General features: G+C 38.1%; 6 protein-coding genes across 11 annotated transcripts; 3 read left to right on the forward strand and 3 right to left on the reverse strand.

Moving 5' to 3' along the window:
* Nucleotides 1-970: 970 nt before the first annotated feature.
* Nucleotides 971-4,686, forward strand: LOC18605039 (C2H2-like zinc finger protein). 3 transcript variants are annotated; one of them, XM_088804402.1, is made up of 10 exons: nucleotides 971-1,165; nucleotides 1,525-1,553; nucleotides 1,765-1,869; nucleotides 2,030-2,159; nucleotides 2,556-2,678; nucleotides 2,760-2,817; nucleotides 2,995-3,068; nucleotides 3,421-3,509; nucleotides 3,588-3,660; nucleotides 4,227-4,686. In XM_088804402.1, exons 1-9 carry the CDS (start codon nucleotides 1,091-1,093, stop codon nucleotides 3,655-3,657), a joined length of 753 nt encoding a protein of 250 aa, XP_088660528.1. In that variant the 5' UTR covers nucleotides 971-1,090; the 3' UTR covers nucleotides 3,658-3,660; nucleotides 4,227-4,686. The 3 variants fall into 3 exon arrangements, with proteins under 3 accessions (XP_088660528.1, XP_007037874.3, XP_007037873.3); XM_007037812.3 differs by having other exon boundaries at nucleotides 975-1,165; nucleotides 1,765-1,849; nucleotides 1,950-2,159; XM_007037811.3 differs by having other exon boundaries at nucleotides 977-1,165; nucleotides 1,528-1,553; nucleotides 1,765-1,849; nucleotides 1,950-2,159.
* A 214-nt stretch (nucleotides 4,687-4,900) lies between these two features.
* Nucleotides 4,901-6,927, reverse strand: LOC18605040 (Radical SAM superfamily protein). Its single transcript, XM_007037813.3, has 2 exons — nucleotides 5,843-6,927; nucleotides 4,901-5,768 (listed from the first exon to the last, which is right to left on the reverse strand). Exons 1-2 carry the CDS (start codon nucleotides 6,643-6,645, stop codon nucleotides 5,141-5,143), a joined length of 1,431 nt encoding a protein of 476 aa, XP_007037875.3. The 5' UTR covers nucleotides 6,646-6,927; the 3' UTR covers nucleotides 4,901-5,140.
* A 138-nt stretch (nucleotides 6,928-7,065) lies between these two features.
* Nucleotides 7,066-10,837, reverse strand: ELO3 (radical SAM domain-containing protein / GCN5-related N-acetyltransferase (GNAT) family protein). The gene is made up of 9 exons (XM_007037814.3): nucleotides 10,328-10,837; nucleotides 9,824-9,893; nucleotides 9,536-9,708; nucleotides 8,994-9,168; nucleotides 8,481-8,647; nucleotides 8,146-8,365; nucleotides 7,949-8,053; nucleotides 7,533-7,685; nucleotides 7,066-7,333 (listed from the first exon to the last, which is right to left on the reverse strand). Exons 1-9 carry the CDS (start codon nucleotides 10,798-10,800, stop codon nucleotides 7,175-7,177), a joined length of 1,695 nt encoding a protein of 564 aa, XP_007037876.3. The 5' UTR covers nucleotides 10,801-10,837; the 3' UTR covers nucleotides 7,066-7,174.
* A 137-nt stretch (nucleotides 10,838-10,974) lies between these two features.
* On the forward strand, nucleotides 10,975-18,336 carry EMB2423 (telomere length regulation TEL2 family protein). The gene is made up of 13 exons (XM_018117348.2): nucleotides 10,975-11,198; nucleotides 11,355-11,383; nucleotides 11,474-11,576; nucleotides 11,671-11,842; nucleotides 12,126-12,311; nucleotides 12,538-12,677; nucleotides 13,443-13,719; nucleotides 14,938-15,152; nucleotides 15,445-15,543; nucleotides 15,635-16,158; nucleotides 16,549-17,318; nucleotides 17,624-17,822; nucleotides 18,002-18,336. The coding sequence occupies exons 1-13, from the start codon at nucleotides 11,036-11,038 to the stop codon at nucleotides 18,155-18,157; spliced, it is 3,033 nt and encodes a 1,010-aa protein (XP_017972837.2). The 5' UTR covers nucleotides 10,975-11,035; the 3' UTR covers nucleotides 18,158-18,336.
* A 28-nt stretch (nucleotides 18,337-18,364) lies between these two features.
* On the forward strand, nucleotides 18,365-20,962 carry LOC18605043 (Ribosomal protein S21 family protein). Its single transcript, XM_007037819.3, has 2 exons — nucleotides 18,365-19,034; nucleotides 20,566-20,962. Exons 1-2 carry the CDS (start codon nucleotides 18,511-18,513, stop codon nucleotides 20,672-20,674), a joined length of 633 nt encoding a protein of 210 aa, XP_007037881.3. The 5' UTR covers nucleotides 18,365-18,510; the 3' UTR covers nucleotides 20,675-20,962.
* An 899-nt stretch (nucleotides 20,963-21,861) lies between these two features.
* On the reverse strand, nucleotides 21,862-24,074 carry LOC18605044 (Cysteine proteinases superfamily protein). Of its 4 annotated transcripts, none has more exons than XM_007037822.3 (7): nucleotides 23,744-24,074; nucleotides 23,048-23,240; nucleotides 22,800-22,967; nucleotides 22,583-22,714; nucleotides 22,417-22,498; nucleotides 22,235-22,345; nucleotides 21,862-22,142 (listed from the first exon to the last, which is right to left on the reverse strand). In XM_007037822.3, the coding sequence occupies exons 1-7, from the start codon at nucleotides 23,805-23,807 to the stop codon at nucleotides 22,071-22,073; spliced, it is 822 nt and encodes a 273-aa protein (XP_007037884.3). In that variant the 5' UTR covers nucleotides 23,808-24,074; the 3' UTR covers nucleotides 21,862-22,070. The 4 variants fall into 4 exon arrangements, with proteins under 4 accessions (XP_007037884.3, XP_007037883.3, XP_017972838.2 ...); XM_007037821.3 differs by having other exon boundaries at nucleotides 22,583-22,672; nucleotides 23,048-23,294; nucleotides 23,744-23,933; XM_018117349.2 differs by having other exon boundaries at nucleotides 22,235-22,336; nucleotides 23,048-23,294; nucleotides 23,744-23,933.
* Between the last annotated feature and the right edge of the window lie 513 nt (nucleotides 24,075-24,587).

The raw sequence follows: 24,587 nt of genomic DNA on the forward strand, positions 1-24,587 counted from the left end.
ATTAGCTTTATGTGAAGAAGGATGACGGAAAGGAGAGAGGCCAAGCTAGGTGCAGGAGATCAACAGTTTCTGATGTGTGGGATTATCTTTTCATAAGCTCTTGAGGAAGTGGTAAAGGGCAAAAAGGCAGCAAAGAAGAAAGGCGTGATAAAACGCAACAAGAAAAGAAGCAGGACGAAGGACAAAGAAAACTAAGAGCAAAGCAATAAGAACATTGCTAGAGCTGAAGCACATGACTAATGTCTCTATGTCTGAGTTGGATCCTAGCTTGTTATTGGGTGCATATTCAACATATATATATATATATATATATATAAATGCAACCTTAGAAAGGGTCAAGATTGAAAAAAAAAGAAAAGATGTTGATGTGAAACTTCACCATAGATATGTATTGTATTGATAAAGTCAATAACACTAGAGTGTTTGTAATCAATGTCAACTGGAGGCAAACTCAGTAAGACTAGGTTAAGCCATTATTATTTTTATATGATTTACATTGCAATTTGCAAGCATTATCGGGATAGAAATTGTTGAAAGTCATCTTTGCATTCCAAACTGAGCTGGTTTTCCATAGATAATGCTATCAACTTGAGGGTTGATACTCCCATTTATTTGATAAAGGAAGTTGATCTCTAGCTTGATCACAATTATATAATCACGAAATTTGCAGACATGATGATGGCTGCATGTTCAACCCGAATTTGGGTACCACTATTTTATGAGAAATGCCTTTTCTTTTCCTTGAAACTTTATTCATTTTGATTTGACATTTGATGGTTGCCTGTTAGACTTTCGCATTCCTTGTGAGAGGCAGTTAGTTTGTTTTTGATTAGTACTAGTTGGGCCTAAGACCCAGTTGAAGAGAATAATGAATTGGGCCTGGAAACGAACACCATTGACGCAATTCTCCATGCGTGCGAGACAATCCTTATCCCAGGCATGAGTACTAAGTTACTGGTGCCCAAACAGGCCTATATGAAATTCCAGGAAACCGAGCGTTCAAAGCATTGATTTTCCGAGCAAATATTTTTGCAGAGAGAAAAAGCTCAAATTCTCTCATCCGAGAGAGAAAAAGAGACGAGGAGAGGAGATGGGGAGAGGAGCGAAAGCAATAACTTCAATTCTCCTCATTGAGTTTCTACTGCTGTACAACACAGTATCTCAGGTATATTAATTTCTCATTTTAGATTAAAATTTCGTTCATTTCTCTGACCCAGTGTTTTAATGGTTCATTTCAAGTTCAGCTTCTTTCTCTTTATTCATCTCGGTTCCACTTAATTCCTTTTTAAATTCCTTAATTTATTTTAGTTGCTTCCTAATAGCTTCAGTTGGTTAGATTAGGTGTAAATAAATTCTTTGTTTCATGAAAATGTTTGATTGAAGCTATGTATGATTCATTTCCGTATATGCCCTTTGGACTCAGGAGTCTGGAGCTTAAAGCATAGTTTTGGGACAGCGCTTTTATTTTGTATTTCTCTTCCAAACTGACCTTTTTGTTTTTCCCTTCTGTTTTGGACTATGAAGCAGGGCTTGGAAGAATCTGCTGCGGCGAGGTAATGCTGTTTCCATTGTCATATTGGTCATCCTGTACTGTAGATTAGGCTCCATTTCTCTTTATAAATGTACGTAAAGCCTAAATTTGTTTGAGCTGGGGAATACTTGGTTTCTGTCCTCGTTATGACTAGTGATTGGGATTTATCAAAAAATATACCAACTTTTTTCTTGAAGTTACCGAGCTGATATGGTCATTATCCTTATACTTAGGACACTTCAGCAGGAACCACATCATACCAATGAGGTACATTGTTCCAGAGAAAGAAGTAGGGCAGCCTGGAAGATCATAGAGGATGTAAGAGCAAAATGCTTTCTGTAGGTATACAGGGAGCACCTTTTCGATTTAGTTGTTTTGTGTTGTGTCAGTAACAATATTCTTCATGCACACTCTGTAGTATTTGATGCCATTTTTGGAAGAAGAAGGGTTTCAGATTTCGACTAAGTGTAGGCTTCATCCAGACAACGATCTTTTCAGGGATCAGGAGCAGCACAAGATTTATTTGGATGTAAATGAGTGGCGGTGTGGATATTGTAAGAAAAGCTTTCGAGCTGAAAATTTTCTTGATCAGCATTTTGACGACAGACACTACAATCTTCTAAATGTTGTATGTGGACTCCTCTCCCTTGTCTTGAAATGAGCCTTAGATTCTTTTTGTTATTGCACTTGACACGATGATTGCTTTTATATAATTCGGTGTCAGTCTTTATAGATATATAAACGTTTGCCTCTTTATGCTTGTCCTTTATCTTGTGCTCTGTTTCTTTCTGTAATGCTTCTCTTCTACATATCTATAAACAAAAATAACACAAAATGTTGTAGGTGTTCCTATACGTGATTGATCAAGGATTTGCTCTTATATAAGAAATAGAGAAACAGTATTTCTTTCTGTTTTGAATTGTTTGCTAAACATCTTTGTGTAAAGGGTGTAATTCTCTCTCTAATCTTCCTAGTCAAATTATAATTGATGTTAATAATGCTAATAAAGCTTACGTGATTTCAGAATCAAAGCAAGTGCTTGGCTGATTTATGTGGAGCTTTGCATTGTGATTTTGTGATGAATTCCAAGTCGCTCAAGGCTAAGTGCAACCCTGCTGCTGTTGCAAGGAATCGCCATCTTTGTGAGGTTGATTCTGATTATTATAACGGCATAATTTGTTAATTCCAGTGTTTTGCCTTGTTTATATTGATTCTTTCATGTGGACAGAGTCTTGCCGATAGCTGTTTTCCTATTACCCAGGGTCCATCAGCCAGCCGCCTTCATGGTATAGAAATGCCTTTTTATATCCCAAAGAATGTTTCAATGGATGCTTATGTTATTTTTCCTCTTATTGAAAAGCTGATACTGTTGTACTGACATGAAACCTTCACTTACTTAAAACAAGTTATGTTTATACTTGCTAATATCTCTTATTTTTGGTTGCATTCTCCTTTACTCGAAGAATTGTTTCTGCACCAATTTTGTGATGCTCATACTTGCTCTAGAAAAAAAAAACCCTTCCCAAAAGGAGGCAAGGTAAGGTTCCTTTATCATAATTGGTTTAGTTTGGACTTGGGGTTGAAAGGTGAACTTTGCATGGATGACTAGGGTTCACTTTTTATCATAAAATAGCAGTGATGCCTAGATTAGCCACCTTGTTTTTTAGGATATCAGGGAAAACTCCTATAAATTCAAAGATTGAGTAAATGTGACTAGTAAAAGTGTAAAACTACTTTTTTAGAATGCCAAAATTTGGGAACTTCTTACTATCATTTATCCTTTGGATTTAGTGCATTGCAAAATGATCTAGAAGTCCTTTTAACTTATCTTATTTTTTTGTTGAATAAATATGATTAATGTCTGTAATTGCTTATTTTTATTGGTTCAGAAGCAAACAAGTGTACTCTACATGGCTACGTCAATACTGATTTTGATGTTGCTTCCTATTTTCTATCTTCTTTATTATTTGTATCAAAGGTAAAAACGCTAATTTCAAAAATCTTCTGCTTGACTGGGTCCCTGCCAAAATATTTAAGATATTTATTTATTTTGCAGAGAAATGAATAGGGGAACCCAAGTGCTTAGGCGAGTGTCACAAGTTGGACGGAAAACAAAACCCTCATAGTTGGTAATCTTCTTTTGCCTTTGCTTTTGCTTTTGAACTTCTTGTAATGGGCTGCTGTGGTTGATTAATTGTTTCAGTGGCGCCCGCTTTGAATATTAACCTTTTGATTACACGGTTCACTTTTCAGTCAGCAATAGTGTGGTGTGAATGGCAACAGCATAAGTTTTTAAGGGTTTGATTGTCCATATCTTGTTTTTGACAGTTATTTCATTGGAGATATAAGTTTGCTTCAAAAGATACCCTGTCCAATATAAATAGTGGTTAAAAACAATCGGAGGCTGTTAGTCCTTCTTTATTATCCAAGAAAGGAAGAAAAGAGCTGTTGTTGTAGTTGTAGTTTATAGTTTATCATGCTTCTATTTTAGTATTCCTTCATTATTTTTTCTTTTGGGTAACAAATTGTCACCATATTTTAACTGAAGTCATGAAAAAATAGACGCTCAAGTGTCTTCCTGGTTTATCTTTTCCTTAAAAGTTGGTTGGATTATGCTTGACAGATAGTTGGTTTGTAACCCTTTTTAAACCTTATCTTCATTGTCCCCTTTTTTTTCCTTCTTTTTTGGTTGCAGGAAGGGTGATGACAAAAAAATGAAGATTGCTGCTTTGAAATTTGCCCTTAAATTGGAAATTCCAAAAGAATGTGTTCACATTGTTGCATGTCACTGGAAATCAGAACGCGTAGCATTATACCAATATCCTCTTGATAGTGACTTTAGTTTTTGATGATAAAGCAAAAGATGTACAAAAAATTCTCTTATCGTATGAGTGAACCGCACTTAGTCATTTAAGTCACATTGAGACTATTATAGAGTATATTATGCAAAGCATGGCCTATGGTAGTTCTGTGAGGGTTATAAGGAGTTTTGCATAGAGAATACTGTTTCGGAACTGCAGTTCAACAACCTAGGATTTTGGATGTTCTGTTGCAAGACATTTTTTGATCCATTTTCCTTTTGAGTCCAGATTGAGGTCAGAGAATGTAAGCAGAATTTATGTTTTCCATGAAGTAGATCACCTGCATTGCAGATATACCTTCTTATTTCACATTTCGAGTTAGTGTTTTCGAAGGAAAACAGGTTGCATCGTTAGTCATGTGGAGGAATGTGTATTAGGGGCTTATTTAAGCCATGTTTCAGATCAGATTAATTATTTTGTTACCACTGTTATTCTAAAAAATGAATTCAACCTGCTAACATACAATTGTGGTGGTCTTAATATCCTGTTATCGAAAAACAAAGCTTGATTCTTTAGAAAAACCATCATCATGGGATGCCAAAGGCAGCAGAAAAAACTATGACAAACTCTGTTAAGATATTTGTATTGTATGATACAAGGTGAATTTGTGCCACAAGGTTGAAGTCCGTTGCTCTCCTGCAATCGTTCAAGTCTCCCTTGTGAAGCTAATGTCTTAATGCTTAGCCAGCTTTAGGCTAGCTGGGCTGGAAACAATCAAAAAGCTTCACATTTAAAAGTCTTTCATGCTCTAGGGAGCAACAACTCCAAAGGCAACAGATATCAATTCATTCGATAAGAGAAAGCCATCTGGATCACTGAGCCGAATATAAGCTAATCCTTTCCCGATGACGCCTTCATTCAAAAGCAAGGTGTTATATTCGTCTGCAGCTAAAACTCTTCTCTGCTCATTCAAGCAAAGCACATGCCCACTTTCAACAAAAGGCTTGTAAGCCTCACAAAGAGAACATACAACTGAGCTACCAAATGTTCCTTGAAAAGACTTCAAATCTAGCCCTGTTGCAGTTCTGAGAGAGAGCATCACAACATCCGTGGCCAAGTCCCTGGTGTCTATCTTACTATTCCCAGTGTAATCCATCGTGCCATTCTCTAAATTCTGTACAAAATCAATGTACCCTCTCATTTTCTTGGGTCTTGAAAACCTCATTCCACATACATAACTAGCAGCCCCTAGTCCAAAACCATAAAATGGCTTGTTTTTCCAGTACGTAAAGTTATGCTTACATTCAAATCCATCTTGGCAATAACTGCTTATTTCATAATGGTTGTAACCTGCATCCGAAAGCGTTGCCGACGCCATGCTGTAAAAATCAGCTGACTGGACATCTGAAGGCAAAGGAAACTCTCCTGGTTTGTACCTACAGAGACATGGAAGTTCAGTTCTCAATTCACCATAAAGCTAAAAGCTGTTGCTTTCCCTGATAATACTTACAATGTTCCGAATTTTGTGCCTTGTTCAACTTGCAAATCGTAAACAGACACGTGCTTAGGCTGAGCTTCAACGGTTAACCTCAAGCTCCGCTCCCACATTTGTGGACTTTGGTGAGGAAGAGAAGAGATAAGATCCAAACTCCAATTCTCGACCCCACATGAATTCACTATTTCAATAGCCTCGTAAACCTCGTTAACACCATGTGCTCTCCCACAAGCCTTTAACAACTCATCTTGAAATGCTTGAACTCCCAATGACACTCTATTCACTCCCAACGCCTTCAACTCCTCCATTTTCTTAGCATCAAAGGTTCCAGGATCCATTTCCATTGATATCTCAGCATCCGAACTCACCCCAAATTTCTCTCTCAACAAATCCAGAACCGATGAAACTAGCCTTGGTGGCACAAGAGACGGTGTTCCTCCCCCAAAAAAGACGGTTTCGAGAGGTGGGTGGGACTTGAAATTTACTTTGGTGGCATTGATTTCTCGGCAAAGTAATTGGACGTAGTTTGACATACGGGGGTCGTCGTCGTCGCCGTCGCCGTAGGTTTGGGTTGAGGAAGAACCAAGAGCTACGATCGGGAAGTCGCAGTAGTGGCAGCGTTTTCGACAGAAAGGGAGGTGAATGTAAGCCGAAGTTGGAGGGAGTTGGGGAGTGGTGAAGATGTTGGGTGAGGCATTTTGTTGAGCAGTTGGTGGAGTGGGAGTTAAAGTACAAGAAATGGCACGAGTCAGGAGCTTTGGGTAGCTGGGTTTGGCGGGAAAGGTTGAGAAAATCGGGGTGAGGGTTGATTTCAGCATTACTTATTGCAGTCAGGAGTGGCGGTGAGTAAAGATGACGCTTCTACTTTATGCAATAAAAAACAGGATCAGACTTCTACTAAAGCACCCCAGGCATAGGGAGAAAGTCAGTAAACAAAGGCCCGTTTGAGGAAATCTCCAAGTTCTAATTTCTGACTGCTTTTTAAGGGCCTCGGGCAGTGGCCATGTTGATGACAAAACAAAATGGGTTCTCGGTTCAAGTTCGGTATTGTGTTTGCAATACTCGAGTTCCAGCGCATGGCTGGGAGTTTGAGGCCTCCATAATCATATCTCTAAACGTAGTGAAAACAGATCTGCTATAGAAAAGTGTCGCTCAAATTTGAAACCAGTCCTTGATCTTCTCTGAAAATAATTTAAAACGAGAGAAGGATATAGATATGACTTCACGCTGGCAAACAATTGAACAAACTCACTCTACTCTCACAAATTAATGATTGGTATAAGTTACCAGAATTTTACATGAATTCCTTAACGTACAAAATTGTGTTATAATCCAATACTAGCCTCGTCAAACAAGATATTTCACCATGTAAGGCCCTTCAAGTTCATAGCCCAATTTCCTATAGTAATGGCGGGTCCCTACACCAGAGATAACAGCTATTTTTGTTGATCTATGCTCTCTGCGAGCAATACGCTCTGCTTCTTCCATCAAAAGTGTACCATAACCCTGCAAAGGGGGCAAAATATTGGCAATTAGTCAAAAGTTTACTTGAAGGCCTACCAGAAGACACGTCCAGACATTTTACATTGTGCTATAAAAAATTGAAGGTGTCAAACTGGAAGTGTATCAACCTCAACATAGGGCAACTTTGATTCAACTCTGTTCTTTCTAGGTTATATTTTAGTACTAAAGATTTAATCATTACCTGGTGTTGCAGCTTGTCAGCATCCCGGCCATGAACTGGAACAGCAGTTCCATACACATGAAGTTCACGGACAATAGAACATTTCCCCATTAGTTCAGGGCAAGTAGTGTTCCGGCCACACTTTCGCAGACGCAACAACCCAACAAGAATATCCTGTGTCCAAAACGAGATGGCACATTATGTTCCAGCAGAGACAAGCTGTTATGTAAAAAAACATTGTACCAAGAAGTACAATCATTACCGAAAGAGATGGACAGTTTCAAATTAGATAAGACATTTATAAAGTAATTCAGGAAATACCATTAAATTACGCCAGTTAACAAGAGGACTGAAATAGATATTTGCATGTGACAAAAAATCAACTGCAGACATATGCACACACATGCACCAACAGGAGAGATGGTTCTTGCAGTTACCTGGCGTGTATCTTCATATGACAGAAATGTTTCCCAACCTTCATTTGCTGTATAATCACGTCGAACAAGCTCAACTTCTTCAGGTTTAATTTTGTGGTGAATGTCCTGTTTTCAAATAAACACACCATTACACCTTCAAAAGGTTTTTGTTTTTCAGCATGAACGGATTCTTGAGGAGCAAGATTGTGTCTCCTTACCTGGATTCCAGCTTCACGTGTTCGAACATCCCGACACTTCAAGCCCAAGTCATCCATACGAGCTAAAGCTAGTTCACGAAGATTTCCTTTCTCAACCCCTGAAGTAACCAGAGGCATAGGGATATCCCGCTGAACCCTATAAACACGTGTCCACGGAGGTACCATGGCCAAGATCCTTGCCACAATGTCCACAAGCTGCTCAGGTGGGTAATTTCTATACCTGCAAAAGTAAATAACTATAATTACTAGTTCCTGTTAAACCAGAAAGGAACCAGAAATCCAAAGAAAAATTATGATCTGCGGAATCTCTAACAATGAAGTATAGAAAACTATACCTGCCAGTTTTCCAAAGCTCATAGAGCCCAGTTCCGCGAATTACAAGGGTGGGATAAATTTTAAGCCCATCAGCTCGAAATAAAGGGCTCTCAAAAAACTCCTTAAAACTTTCCAAGTCTCTCTCGACACCAACATTAGGAAGATCAGGCATCATATGAGCAACAACCTACAGAAAAGCAATACAAAAATTTTTGGAATGAGAGGATGAAATTGAAAGAACATAAATCCATAAAATGCAAAAGCTGATAATTAAGCCACATACTCCATTGCAATGAAATTCAATGAAAATATGGTTTGTGCTAGACAAACAGTACCAACAAAATGTCATTTAGAGTTCAAAAGATTTCTTGATTTGTTCAATGGCTGTGCTACACATGAATTGGAGAAGATAGGGGAGAGGAGGATGACGAAGAGGAGAGAAGGGGTTGTTTATATTATATAGATATAACTAGTGGAAAAGTAAATGTCTTCTCACTCTAAACAACAGTATGTATGGCAAGGCACTGGCATACCTTGAAACCAGCATCCTTTGCCAAGCAAAAACAATCAGCCACTGCAGCAACTGTGTGTCCTCTATTAGTGTCACGGGCTACATCCTCATATGTGCTTTGAACTCCAATCTCCAGTCGTGTACAACCATAAGAAAGCATTTGGCGCAAATGAGGACCTAGGCAATAGTCTGGCCTCCTGTAGAATTAGAAACAGAGGAAGACAACATTCTATTAATCATGAGGTGTGATGATCAATGACACAAGTCAAAATCAAAAAACTTTTATTGTGTGTTTCTGACACAGAAAACTGTAAGAAAAGGCATATTTTCAACTCTGCAACACTATAGTTACACAACTACTGTCACTCCTGCCTAGTTTTGTGCAATGGCAGAGCAAGCAGCACCATATATAGTAACCCCACTTCTCGAAAATAAAAAAGGACTGAATAGTGATAAATGTCTACATATCTACCAATTATACCAGTTTTGAGTCGCACTCACAAGAAAATAAGTTAAACTTGGCAATTCTCAAAACATATCTCAAAATGTTACATGATAACTCACGTTTCAATTGTCATTCCAATGCACTTTACGGCACTATGCTCAGAGTAGGTAACTGCCTCTTCAACATTGGCAGAAGTGTGTCCTGATAAAGCATCATGAAGATTCCTAATAAAATAGTCTCGGTAATCTGCTGGCAGTGACATGAAAGTACCACCCATCAAGATGAACTCAACCTGCAAATCCCATGACCATGCCGTTAAGAAGGCAAAAGTTGGCTTCTAACTATACCATAGAACTCATCAATGCAATAAACAAAAGAAAATACTTACTATGGAGAATTTTTCATACCTTATCTACACTGTGACCCAATCGCTTCAGCTGATCTATCCTGCTTCTTGCCTGGACATATGGGTTATACCTGAGATTATCATACATCAAGTTTTCTTCAGAATTTAGTCAGACAGAACCAGACAAATGCAAACTCTCTATCTTTTTCTCCCTCACTCTCACAACCATGAAAGATAGCTGCCTCCAAATTTGGCATTACATTTGGTTTCTCAAAAGCTGGTTTGAGCCACAAACAAAAAGCCAAACTAATTTGACTAAACAAAAAATTGGTTTTTTAACCCCTAGCATTTCAACCCAACCCAACCCACTTAAATACGAAGCTAGACCTAAGAGCCAACAGCCAGCTAGCATTGATTGCAATGAAAAAAAACCTAGTACAAGTTCAAAATTTAACTAAATATTCAAATTTAAAATATCAAAACAAGCCATCAGCGAGCTCAAAATAAGCTAATTAAGTGCTCCAATAAAAAGCAAGAAAGAAAAAAGAAAAAAGAAAAAGCTTACCTGGCTCGAATTGCTCGCATGCTAGTTGGCTCATATCCAGTATACGACTGCGTACTGTACTCAAAATCCGAGTCCGGTCCACCGGGGCAATAAACACAAATATTTCCCGTAGTCGCAATATGCGGGCAACGATGCGGCTTCGACATAACAGCCACGACTGCGATTCCGGACGCGGTTCGGACCGGTTTGGCTCGGAGCTTAGGAAGAAGGGACTCCCGGTCCGATTCGGGAAGTGCCGCGATCATCTCTACCAGCTTCGGGGAGCGTGTGAGTCCGTACTTTCGGCACGCGGCGGATTTGATGGCATTCAGGTCCACTGTTTGGTTCTTCCGTGAGAGTTCCACCATGGTGCTGACAATTTCGGCGATGGCTCGAACTCGGGCCTCTTCTTCTGTTAGTCCGTGGGCTTGGAACCCGCCCCGGCCGGGACGCGGGAGCTTTTTTGGCTCCGGAGCCATGACGGCAGTTGCCATTGTAGAGAGAGAAAGAAGGGCGTAACTGAAATATACTCAACGCGAAGTAAAAAAGGGATTATATAGGTAACTCTACTACACCCTTAAACGACAGCGTTCACTACTGGCACCCGCTTATAGTTATTTTATCTGACTTTTTAACAACGACGTCGTTTTCAAAATTTAAAATTTTTAAAAAAGTTTTTGGCTTTGGGGAACTGTGAACTGAAAACCGAGGGAGTTGGCGACGGTGGAGATGGAGGAGGCAAAGAGGACGAGAGAGCTAGAGAGCAGAGTAGTTGAGAAGGTCGGCGAAGTGATAAGGGAAATAGAAAGAGCAAAGCAGGCGGACCAAGTGATTTGCACTCTTCACTCTTTAGCTGTTCTTCTCTTCCCTATCGATTCCTCTCTTCTCTCCGGTCACTCCTCCTCGCTTTCCTCTTTAACCATACAATTATTATTAATTTCCTCATATTCTATTTTTTTGTTACTTTCTTAAAAAGAAAGAAACTTGGAAAATTCACAGAAAGCTTGTTTTTTATAATTTTGCTGATTGTTTTATTACTATTTTGCAGGGAGCATTGACGAGCGTTTCAAGGACCAGGTTTGTATTTTTTTTCTTTCTTATGTTCGCTTCGTTTTTTTTTTAAAACCTTTTCTTTTAATTTTTATTATTTGGTTGTGCTTTGTTAAGATTGTTAGTGCCAAGGTTCATGCCGCAAATGAGAGGGATGATTGGTGGAAGGCTTTTTATCAGGGAGCTGCATTTCCGACATTGGCTAGGGTTTTGTTACTTGGTAATTAGCTTTTTTTTAATTTTTCCAAGTTTGCAATGGTTTTGACAAGAGTCATATCCCGTATTTTCTTATACAAAAAATCTGTTGTATGCAGATATTGCTTCCAGTTGGCTCACTTGTTTCCCACTTTCGGCAAAGAAACATGTCTACGATGTTTTCTTTGTCAATGGACTATCAACTGAAGTTGTTCAGGTTTTGGTTCCTTGTCTACGGCAGAGCTGCAGTGATGTACACGATGTTAATACTATTCAGTCAAATGTAGAAAGGTATGGCGGAATATTTTCTATTTAAATCTTAGTTCCATTTCTCCATTTAAACATAGTATTTATCGATTGCTGCTCTCTAAGTATGAGTTTATCAGTGTGCATAATTATTTGGAGTTGGTATATTCAATAAAAGTGTAATGATTTCACTGTACCATATGTGATATAGTTGAAAAGGATACCAAAAGAGCTTCCACTGTTTGTTCTTCTAGTTCTTTTGAAATATTTGTGAGATATGATAGCAAACTTGTAGCTCACCTGCAGACACGTTTTCCACTGTTGACAGATTGCTTGTACTTTGCCTTCTTGACAATGGTGGGGTGCTTAAAATGGCTAAAGAATTTTCCATTTCCTCCCAATCGAAAGATATTATAAATGAAAGGCTCAAGTCAGCTGTGTCTAGGGTAGCACAGATTGTAACATCTATTCCTGATAAAGCACGATTGAGAGCCCCGCCTTTGCTTTCATCACAGTATCCTTTACTTCTGCTGCACTAATTTTTCTGTTTGTTTTTAAATATCTAATCATGTGCTTATGCTTTAACCTGCAAAGGATGCTGAACATGTTTGTTAATCTTTCCAGGGAACATGGAATCAAAATTTTGATAGCTTATTTATGGTGGAAGTTTTACTTAAAAAATGCTGATTGATGAAGAAGAGGAGATTGTTTAATGATTTTCCTTTACAAGAGTATTATAGTTTGTTTTTCAAGCAGATCACTATTCAACTTCTCAGTGGTTTGGTAGAAAGACTAGCGATCTCTAATAGAAGTGACATGGATGTTAACTGTTTATTTATTGGAGAAATATTTTCCCGCATCTGTCGACGTGGATCTTCAGGTAGAGATATTTCAAGCACTAGAGTCAGATTTTATTTCTCTCATTTTGCTCATACATCACCCTTTTAGTGGACTTGTGCTCCACTGTGAGTTGTATATTGATTTTGAAACAATTTCTTGTCTCACCCTGTCTTTACTCCCCATTCTCCCAGAGAGTTTAACGCAGTATGCCACTAGTTTCTGATTTGTAAATGCAGAAATATTTGTTCATCTATGCATGAGTTTCAGTGTATCTAGCAATTTCATATCATATAAGGTGATGTGATTGCATACTACTGTTTCTGTTGTGATTCCTGGTGCTAAATGTTTATCATGCATCTTAAATGCGGCTAACAATGATGAAACTTTGAGGCAGTTGGAGCTGGAGAAGCCAAAGTGAACCCTAAGATTGCACATGGTGATATTAAGACTCTTAATCTTGAAGAGGCATAATGGATCTTTTATTAAATTCGATGGTTGTGGTGTAGGTTAAATAAGTGATGGAACATCATCGCTATTAGTCTGACAAAGATGGTAATCAGGAATAACAGCCCGGAAAGTTCCTGCTTTCTCATGAATTTTCATGTTCTATGCTTTGGAACCTCATGTATAAGTAACCACCTGATTTTTAATTATGTGGTTCTTGTAAGGACAAACAATATTCAGATATTCTGTTCATTCCAGCAAATACAGCTGATAGGGAAATCTTTATTTTTTGTTTTTCCTCTCTAGGCAAGCAGGATGGTGGTGAAATTGACACTGAAGTAATGACATTCGTTGCTTGCAGATGTGCTGTTAATTGAAGTAACTCCCCAGATTCTTAGACATGTTCGAAGTTGCTTATCTTCAAATAGTGATATAGTTGACACAGACGTATTTGAGTCAAACCCTGAATCCGAATTTTGGTTAAAGATAATGGAAGCAATCACAGACCCCTACACTGTTGAAAGAATTTCTGAACAGCTTTTGCATCAGCTTGCAACTGAGCATGCAAGTGATATTGAAGCTTACTGGGTTCTTTGGATATTGTTTCATCAGTTACTCCAACGTCAGTCATCAGTCAGGTCAGTGAACATTTGTTATGTTTATTTCTTTGACCGAGTATAGCTGACAATGTGCATATTCAATTTGAATGTTTCCTTTATGCTTCTAGGCCATCAAGAAGCAGAAGAATGACAACCAAGTAGTTGTTATTGTAGTTTATAGTATAATTAAGCTAACTAAAATAATTAAATTAGGAAGAAAACTATCTTTAAAGGCTGAGGTGTGGTAGGAGCACTGTCTTTAAAACCAATTCCTGCCCTCTCCATGTAATATCTCGGGTGCAAGTAGAGCTACCTTGGCATCCAGTTTCCAGAATTCAACTGCCAATGATCTCCGTAACCTTGCACATGAACAATATCGAGCAAATTGTCTCAAATTTCACCAACCCAATATTAGCTAAACTATTTATGTAGTGTAGAATATAAAAGAGAGATTAATGGAAGGAAGCTATTTGTTTAACCGGACAAGTTGGTAGCAAAAACTAAATGGTCTAAACTTATGTGTTTGTAGCTGAGATGAAAAATGAAGTTTTCTATGCATGTTTAGCTGATCATTCAAAGTGTATTTATAGGCTATACAATTGGATGAATTGGCATTGAGTTGCCAATATTAGTGACACTTGGCTAATATATGTCATGAGGTGACTATATCCTTCTCACCTCTTGATAAATGGATTTTGGTGGGACATATTATTGACACCAAGTAGCACATGGCTAAACACGTGTCATCATTTTACTTTATGTATTAATCGAATAATCAATTAATTTGAATTATTTTCTAACAATCCCCCACATAATTCAAATTAATGAGTTGGTGAACTAAATTAATGAGTTAATTGCATTAGCTATGACAACATGCATGCAACTTGATGAGTATTATTAGGGAAAAGAAACCCCTTTGTTTCTTTTCCTTCTTTGGTTGTATATTTATCCAGAAAGAAATTGAAATTGGGAAATTCCTCTATAATCAATTTCTTCTTGTTTTCTTTAGGTGAATTCCAGAACTTGCAAATTATTGTGTAATGGAAAAGTCTTTCTTCATTGATAGATAAATAGATATAGGACATTGTATTACTTTATTATCAATCCATGCAATTTAGGAATTCACTTTATTTGGCACCAATGAACAAAGAGACAGACAGGAATACATACAGACAGACGGATAGATATATAGATAGCTCCTCTACTTCTTTGTTTCTGTTATAGCTGATGTCCTTTTTCATGCATTTTCTCTCTCAGGTCGATGTTTGTTGACAAATTTTTACTATGGAAAGTATTTCCTGTTTGTTGCCTGCAGTGGATCTTGCAATTTGCTGTTCTTGGATGTCCACCTGTTACCAATTCACAGACAAAAGGTCATGAAACCAATGGTCTTTTTGACACAGTGCAACGCCTCGCTGCAGTATGGTCAAAAAGGGACTTTGTACAATCAGCCCCAGTGGAGCAGCAAGCTTGTATCCTTTACTACTTCCACATATCAAATTGAAAGTTCTCAACTTGGTTAACAACTATTGAACATGCAAGCTGTAGAAGTTTCAATTTTACAGGGGGAATCAAAGATTCATAGATCATAGTATTAGTTTATCCTAGTAAAAGGTTCCATTTTACTTTCATGGAAATGTCATGCCTTGTAGTTTCCTTCTTCTAACATTCCAGAGACCTCCAACCCCCCATCCCCCTCTTCCCTTCTCATACCCGTTCTTGCCTTTTACTTATAATGTTTGTTGCCCCTTAACTTAAAATCAGATATAACTGCAGCTGTAGGCCTTTGCCTGGAGAAGATGTCCAAAGAGGAACTAGATAAGACAAAGGATGTGATGCAATCAATTCTTCAAGGAGTCAGCTGTAACTTCTTGTCACCTTTGCTAATGGATTGTCTTGGATTTTAGTTGGTGGCATATTTTTGCATTAAATATCTTATCTTTATTGTTGACAGGCAGGCTGGATAGTCCTGCAGATCTAGTGCGGAAAATGGCTAGCACTATCGCTTTAGTATTCTCTAAAGTAATCGACCCAAAAAATCCTCTATATCTTGATGACAGCTGCAATGGAGAGAGCATTGACTGGGAGTTTGGATTAACCACGACTGAGAAAGGGCCCTTATCGATCTCAAATGCAGAAAAGCAAATTGATGAAACAGGGACATCAACCACCCCCATGTTAACCAAAGACTTCACTCACACAGCTGATGGTTTAAAAGGAAGTAATGTGAAGAGTAAAAGCAAGAAATCCTCTGAATTCAGTTTGGTTGATCCAGATGAGATTATAGATCCAGCTACACTAAATTATAAATCGGTCTCCGATGAAAACGATGATGAGGATGCAAGTGAGAATTCTGATTCAAGTGACTCCTCTTTGCAGCCATATGACTTGACCGATGATGATACAGATTTAAAACGAAAAATGTCACAACTTGTTGATGTAGTTGGAGCCTTAAGGAAATCTGATGATGCTGATGGGGTGAGTTGTTTGAGTTCACTGTTCATTCTTGTCTTCAATTGTTCTTCTGAGATTAATATCAAACTATTCAATTTGTGGTATCTATGAGATTTAATTTTGACATGCATTATGAGGACACTTCTGGTGATTAGAAAATTTGATATCAGCTACTCTATGGTTTTTTTACATTTTGGTTTTCCCCTTTTGGCTGCACAAGTGACTTGTTTTATAAGCTTAAACTTATATTAGAAATCATTACAACTACCTGGCTGTCAATTTTATTTGTGAAAATTTCGCTTGTTGGAAGTTATGAGACAGATATCAATTATTAGATAAAGGTTCAACTTATTTCTGGAGAATTTAATCAAAGAAACTTACACTTAAACAATTATGTATGATTTTACACTGCAGGTGGAGAGGGCTCTTGATGTTGCTGAAAGTCTTATACGAGCATCACCTGATGAACTTACACATGTAGCAGGTGATCTTGTTCGAACTCTTGTACAGGTTCGTTGCTCTGATACAGCAGTAGAAGGTGAGGAAGAAACGGCGGAAGAGAAGCGGCAAAGAGCTCTGATAGCATTGATTGTCACACGTCCATTTGAATCTCTTGATACTCTAAACAAACTATTATATTCACCTAATGTAGATGTTAGTCAACGCATAATGATACTTGATGTCATGACACAGGCAGCTGAGGAGCTTGCCAATTCTAAAACTATGAAACCTAAACATCAGACAGGGCCCCTCATATCAACCATTTCAGAACCTCAACCCTGGTTCTTGCCTAGCAATGTGGGGCCTCCTGGAGCTGGGTCCTGGAGAGAGATCTCAGATACAGGAACCCTTCTGAACTGGTCAAACCGATATGAGAGAGAACTTCCACTAAACCCTGGTCAGGTCAAGAGAGGAAAGACACGCCGGTGGAGCCTAAGATCGGGAAATATACGAGAAGGCCAAATTGAGTGGTCTCAGAATAAGTTTCCTCTATATGCGGCAGCATTTATGCTTCCGGCTATGCAGGGGTTTGATAAAAAAAGACGTGGTGTTGACTTGCTCGGTAGTGACTTTCTTGTCCTTGGAAAACTCATCTACATGCTCGGTGTTGGTATGAAATGTGCATCCATGCATCCAGAGGCATCTGCATTGGCTCCCCCTCTTCTTGATATGTTAAGATCAAGGTACCTGTCTCAATATCGTTATATAAATACTGTCACAGTGCTCAACACTAGAGGTTGCCTTCACGGGATTAGCCAACTAGTGTCTAATAATACATATATATTGGCAAGCTAGTCTGACCTGTTTCACATGGTCCTGATGGATGTGTGCGCGCTCATGCGTAGACATGTGCATGTGTCTACATAGAAATAGGTGTCATACTTTGGTTGTTCAATGGTGTTTTATGCTATTATCCATCGTAGTTCAAATCTTCATGTGTACATAATTTGCTAATCTGCCATTTACGCCAATTTTTAACTTAATGCAGGGAGGTATGCCATCACAAAGAAGCATATGTCAGAAGAGCTGTACTTTTTGCAGCTTCATGTGTGCTGGTGGCTCTTCATCCCTCTTATATAGCATCTTCCTTGGTTGAGGGAAATCTTGAAATTTCTGAAGGGCTTGAATGGATCCGAACATGGGCCCTCCAAGTGGCTGACTCTGATACAGATAGAGAGTGCTACACTGTAAGCAAAGATATTACATAATTTCTCAGCTTCATGAGTGATTTTGGTCGTTGGTTACAGGAGTTTTGCTCTCCTATCTATGTCGTTTGACAACGTTCTGACTGCTGAATTTTGTTTTTTTTTTTATTTAATTGAATCATTAAAATGTTGTTTTAATGCCTATGCTTTTGTGGTCTTAGATGGCCGTGTCATGTCTTCAACTACACTCTGAGATGGCCCTCCAAGCTTCCCGAGCACTAGAGTCAGCAGAAAGTACATTCAAGGCCAAGAGTATTAACCTCTCATCCAGTCTGTCCAAGGGAACAATCAAAATCCCCTACTCGAATGTTGAATAGATTCTTGTACAGTCAATGCAGAGGTTCTCAATAATTTATGTATCCATTTTGCAGATATTGTAAAATGAACAAGACTCTTTGGCTATCAATGATGTAAGATTTTCCCCCTCACACAAAGTATCACAAAAATGTAATCCAACACTGCAAGGATGTTACAAGCTTTCTTTATTTCTTCTGGAGGTTTTTATGTGCACGTGAAATGCATGGCATGCCGTGATTTGGTCATCGAATCATTTATTTGAACGGGAGCAATTCACAGTTTACTGAATTTCCAGCTTTCCTGGTTTTCCGGATGGGAAACGACCAAACGTGGCCGCATCAGACGGGACAAGTGCTGACATAGCAAATCGAACATGGGACCCAACAATCAACATCCCTCCCCTCAAAATTCCCGAATCAAGACCCCAACCCCGAGGTGCCAATCATCCATGGCATTTTCCCTATCATCTCTCTCCAAATCACTCTCCTCCCTTCTCCCTTCCCGATCAAAACCAAACTCCCCTTCCCTTCTCTCACCGACGACTCTCCAACTCCCCAAAAGAGCATCAGGTTGTGCTCTGCTGGTTCCCACCTGGGACCCCAAACCTACGTCAACATCAACATGTCTTTCGTCTTCTTTGACAACAGCTGATGACATCACCGCTATAACATGCCCATCACTGGTATATGCAAATGCCCTGTTCTTCAAGTCGGGTTGCTATAATGTTCAGGTCGTGGTGGCAGAGAATGAGCCCGAGGAGAAGCTGTTGGGTCGGTTCAGGAGAGCCGTGTTTAAGGCGGGTGTTATCCAGGAGTGTAAAAGGAGGAGGTTCTTTGAGAGTTCACAGGACAAGAAGAAGCGCAAAGCTAGAGAGGCTTCTAAAAGGAACCGCAAAAGGTTTGTTGGGTTTCCTTCCTTTTATTTGTTTTCTCTTCTTTTCTTTCATTGTTTCGGAGCAACTAATAGGGACCGATTTCGGGTTTGTTGTCTACGCTTTGATGTCATAATTTTGTCGAATTTCGAAGCTTTGAATTGGGATCATGATCTTTTATTCCTTTCAAATATGCTTTCTGTTGCTGCCAAGTTTTGGACAGATTTTTTCTTTGGTTTAATCTCTTGGTGTCACTAAATGGTACCTTTTTAATGCTTAAATTTCCAAATTTTGATCCTTTTTTCATTTCTTCGCTGTATGGCGACAATGCTGCTATGTCTATTCCTAAAATTCTGCTGACTTTGACAGCTGTGCGTATCTGGTTCTGCTGGTTTCTCAATGGAATAAGTGGCGAAAGTCTAATTTTCCATGGAAATTCAAATTGGAAGTTAGGTTAGACTTTAAAGATTATAGTGAACCAATAACTGCTGAAACTTGGAGAGTAAATTTATTGTGATCCAAGAGAGAATATTGAAATTGCTTCGGTAAAAGGCCCCAGAATAAAAGCATCCCAATGCTAATATAGACTATGCTTTGTTTATATTGGAATTCCGTCAAGGTGCTGAATATGATGTTGGACTTGGTTAGTTGAGATCAATCAGAGGAGAAAGTTAGAACAGGCTAATGAATAACGATTCACACCTTGGATCTTGGAGTTGGGAAGTTTAGAGAAGGAGCAAAGAAAGGAAGTTTCAGGAGGAGATGATGATTATAAAAAAATTTTGGCTCCATTGCATAATCTTATTGATTGTTAGGTAGACAATAAGTATAATAGTGACTATGATTGGTCACAAAAAAAAAAGTATTGCTTTCTCTTTACCTTTTCTCATTAACAAACTTAAAGTTGAGTCATTTTGACAGGAAAATCAAGCTATTTCTTCTGCTTAATAAATTACTTGAATAAATGGACAATTTCTACTGATCAGTTGCAGAGGATGTAATTCTAGAGTACAGTCTACGTACTCCGAGTTTTCAGAGGTCTCGGAAACCTTAAGGAGTTGGAAGACATGGAGAGGGTAAGATACTTGAGGTTGAGGAAGTTGTAAACAGTATTTGGAAGTTGTGGTGAAAGTCAAGGGGAGCTCTAAGCCTCTAACTCCCTCCCAACCATTATACAATTCTAAAATTTCTTACATCATTTTTTTCATTCAGTTTTGATGTTCACTTCCTCTTTGAATTTCTCCAAAGAGAGTTTCCCTTGCCCACCTCCTATTAGTTTCACCTTTGGTGGTGTTTATTTGGCTAGAACAAATTATCTTGTATTTTCTGTTTCATTATCTTTGTTTGCATTCATGCTTAAAAAGTTTTGACATTTCAACTACCTGCCTGTACTGCTAATGTTTAGTGTTCTACTGCGTTCCTTTTTAGAATGCATACTGTTCATACTTTGTTATTATTTTATGCTCACCATATTTGTACAGTTTTAAGGAATTTTGAATGATAGATCTCTGATGATAATAATTATCTTACTGAATGATCTGTTTTGCTTATTGTTAGACGCCCACAACCTAAAGCTTCAGCACAAGCTAAAGAGGAGACCCCTAAGAAGAAGGATGATGATGAAGATGATAACTGGGAGCTTCCTGGAGGAGACCTGCCCTACTAACCACATTTGGTCATCTGAAATTGTGTGTGCCTGTACTTAAGATAGATAGTTAGCAAAGGAATGACATCTACTGTCATGGGGGTAAAAAATAGGTTACCGATATGCACTAATCAGACACGCTTAATTGAATCCTTTCCACAGCATGGTTCTGTGATAGCATAATCGTTCTAAGTGCAACGTATCGGGACAAGGCTTTCTTCTGTAAAAGCTTGGTGAAATTGATCAGATACTCACAAGAACCTTCTTTTCTTTGTCCTTTTAGCGAAATGAAAATGGGTCCTTAACCAATGGAATTTCGGGTTCAAAACTTGCTTTACCCAACAATTGCTTTTCAACTGCTAGCACAGTTAGTTATTTCGGTTAGTAACGTCGAGGTAGTTGTCTAAACCAATGGAATTCGAAAGTTAACATGCTTATATGCTTATTTATCTTCCAGAGATCAGATGTCTCGAAAGTCATGTTTATAGATCTCTCCGCCAAAGAACAACTATTAAGAGCACCTCTTAATTATTCTCAGCTAGTTGTAAGAAGTTCCAGGGCAAATATATCTTTCTGTGAAGCGTATGGCTCTTTCATCTGAAAGCAAAGCAACAAACGGTATGGGCATGGTTATGCCGATTCACGAGTGGCAATTCTTACTGCTGACTTGGTCACGTAACATTTGCATTAAGGATACCTTCAAACACCTAATCCACCAAGATGTCCGGAAGGAGAAAGAATGATTGCCTTTGTCGTGCTGAGAGAAACAATGATGATTCACCTGTTAGTCATACAATTCTCCTTCGCCGTGATAGAAAATTGTTAACTGTTGCTTTCAACATACCGTGTGAAGTGCAAGCTTGATAATCTTTTACCTATAAAAGGCCAACTATTTCATTTCCTAGCTTTCTCTTGCACCAAACGATGTGCAAAAGTTATCAGCACTGCTACTTAGAAATGTTCCAACTGGCATTAACTTTAGGCAAATGCACAAGTCTGGAAACTTTAACAAAATGATAGTTTATGCCAGTTGTTTACTCAATCCTTCTCCCTGGCGCAGGAAGAAGAAAAGCACTGAAAAGGAAATGGGGAAAACTGCATGAATTCTAGCAATCACAGCAAGAGAGAACGAAATTAAGGTACAGATGAACTCAGACCACTTGAATTCTAAAATACAATAAAATGATTTCATTCTGCACTAAATAATAGAATAAGAAGAGAGACCGCATAACAGATTAGCAAAGAATGTTTTTCACAGTGCTCCTTCACATCATGACAATTTTTCTACCGTTGACATATGCTCCCACATCTAAGCTAATTTTTCTTTATCAACATATACACTCACATCTAAGCTAATCTCTCACATAATCAAGGCTCATTGGTGCATGTTAGATCAATCTAGTAAAACTAACAGAGATCACTTCCCAAAGGAATCAAGCTTCTCACAAAAGCATTCCACACCTTCAGCATTGAACCAGTCTTTTCTCATCTGCAGTGAAATAATGAAAAGTAGCATCTCATCACCACACTTATTAGTCCACATTTAAAGGAGTAAATATGGCGGCAGAAGGAAAAGCTTACAAAGTAAGGGTAGCCCTCAATGCTAAAGTTCTCTGGAGCACCTTCCACAAACAAATTTATGAAGTAGAGAACAAATTTCCCACATTCTTCACCATCTCTTTGCTGTGGCACCTGGAAAGATTAAGAGATAAACAGATTTAAAGGATGATAAAAACAACACCAAGAGCTTGTACTATAATCACCTTAGGCACCAATAGAGGAATTCGATAAATCATCTCCTTCTTCTCAGGCCTGCCTTCTGCTCTATAAATGTCAAGCACAAACCTGATAGCAAGAAATGCATCTCTGACATTAGATTGTGCTATTTTACTCAACTAGTAATGCAAGTTTTTGCAAATGATAACATACTTTCTTATATCTGGTTCAAGACGCCTTGGATTTGCTATCTCTAGTGAATCCAGCAGCAGCATACATGGTGTTTTGGTTTCTGACTGCAAACTTTCACCAAAATGGCAGAAGATCAGGAGGCTCCAATGACTCCTAAGAAATGGAATTTTAAATGATAAAATTCCTTTCACTGACAACAAGCAAGACATTTGATCACCAAGATATTGACAATACTAACCAGCAAACTACAGGAACAAGAACATATTTCTTTGAAAAGATCTGTTCTCTCTTAATCCAGGATAAAACCTTTTCTCGGAAAGACGCTTTTCTGTACCATGCAAACCATTGACAGTCAAAGTATGCAAAGGAAGTCCGCTTCTCCTCTGGGAAGCTGCTCCACAATTTCCTGAACATTTCAAAAAACATATTCAGAACACTTCTAATAAGTTAGAAACAATAACAATGATTACTAGGTATACAGCTTACTCCATATAGCATTCAAATGCTCCAGAGTCTAGCCTGTTTGTCTGTTTAGATATTGAATTCTTGCTCTTGACTCTTCTCTTGGATCGTTGACGGCATGGAATGTTGCCCAAAAAACATGGAGCAGTTAATCTAAAGTCCCTTAGCTTTTGAGCTTCCTGTTTACTAATCTTCTTTTTCCGAGCCTTCAAAGACCCTATAACATGTACCCAACATGAGCGGTGTTTTGAAATCGGATACCCATTGTACTCTGCCAGAACATTGTGAACTACATGGATCAAACTTCTATTTATCACACTACAAGCTTAGGATGAGTTGCTGCACTGACTACTAAACGTAAGTATTCGAATGAAGGCCAACGCTACATCGAATCCTTTAACGTAGATTATCATGAACATGGAGCTTAATAAATTAAATTCCTTCATTATCGTTCTTGCATTTCATAAGAATAAGATTATAATAATCATTGTAAAACCTTACTATCTGGTAAAAACAGAAGCTGAATTTGAATATTTTATCCTCAAATTTAGACCAAAAAAAAAATTAATACAACAAAAAAGCAAGTCGATTAAATGAAAAGTCAGACAAATACGACTCTTGAAATTAAAAAGTAAATAACAACCTAAATAGCAAAACAAATACATAAATAAATAAAAGAAGAAGAAGAAAAAACAGAGAATTCGGCAGAAAAACGAATACCAGGATCTGAAGAGGCAAGGTCGATTGGTTTAGCGGGATCATCACCATGTTTTTCGTTTCCCATTGATTTTCCCACCAAACACAATTGAAACCTACAACTTTAAATCGTTCCTTTTAAATCCTCCGTGCCACACTCCCCAGTGTCTGTGTTACTGCTTACTACCGAGAGAAACAAACAGGAGAGAGCCCGAGATTTTAAAATTACTACTTCCAAGTGACCTCATCGTTTGGGTTTTTTTGTCGTTTCTGTTCTTTCCCCCGGCTTATCAGGACCGTTGTTACTGCGCCAGTCAAACACTTCAGACAAGTTTTTCTTGTAAAGGAACGGTCCAGATTTTCTGACTTGGTCCTGATCAGAATAGATTTGGAAATATTTTTATTTTTTTCCATGGGTTGGGTTGGAACTGTAAAATTTAAATGGGCTCGAAGTGAGTGCTTTGGACCATGTTTATCAGGGCCTATTGGTGTATCAATTCAATCCGACTATATTATATTTAAAATATATTTTGTTTCTCAAGTTAAAATACATTTTTGCTATAAAAATATGGGTTACATATGTACTCTTTAGTTTAATGATTTCGATTTTTCTTTACAACTAATATATAATAATTATAAGCTCAAATCATACTATTAATTAACAATATTTTTAAGATTTTAAAATTAATTAAATTCTAATTTTAAGTATTCAAAATCTGTTTAATCATCGATTGGATTAGTTTGCATCTTGTTTGATTGATTTAGTTACATCCCATGGAATGGTCACACAGTTTTTTTTAATAAATTAAAAACAAACAATTGATAAATCTTTAGTTTAAAATATGGATCTAATTCAATTATGATAACA

Source organism: Theobroma cacao, chromosome 3 (genome assembly GCF_053813885.1).
Source record: "Theobroma cacao isolate CCN51 chromosome 3, ASM5381388v1, whole genome shotgun sequence".
Lineage (NCBI taxonomy): Eukaryota > Viridiplantae > Streptophyta > Magnoliopsida > Malvales > Malvaceae > Theobroma > Theobroma cacao.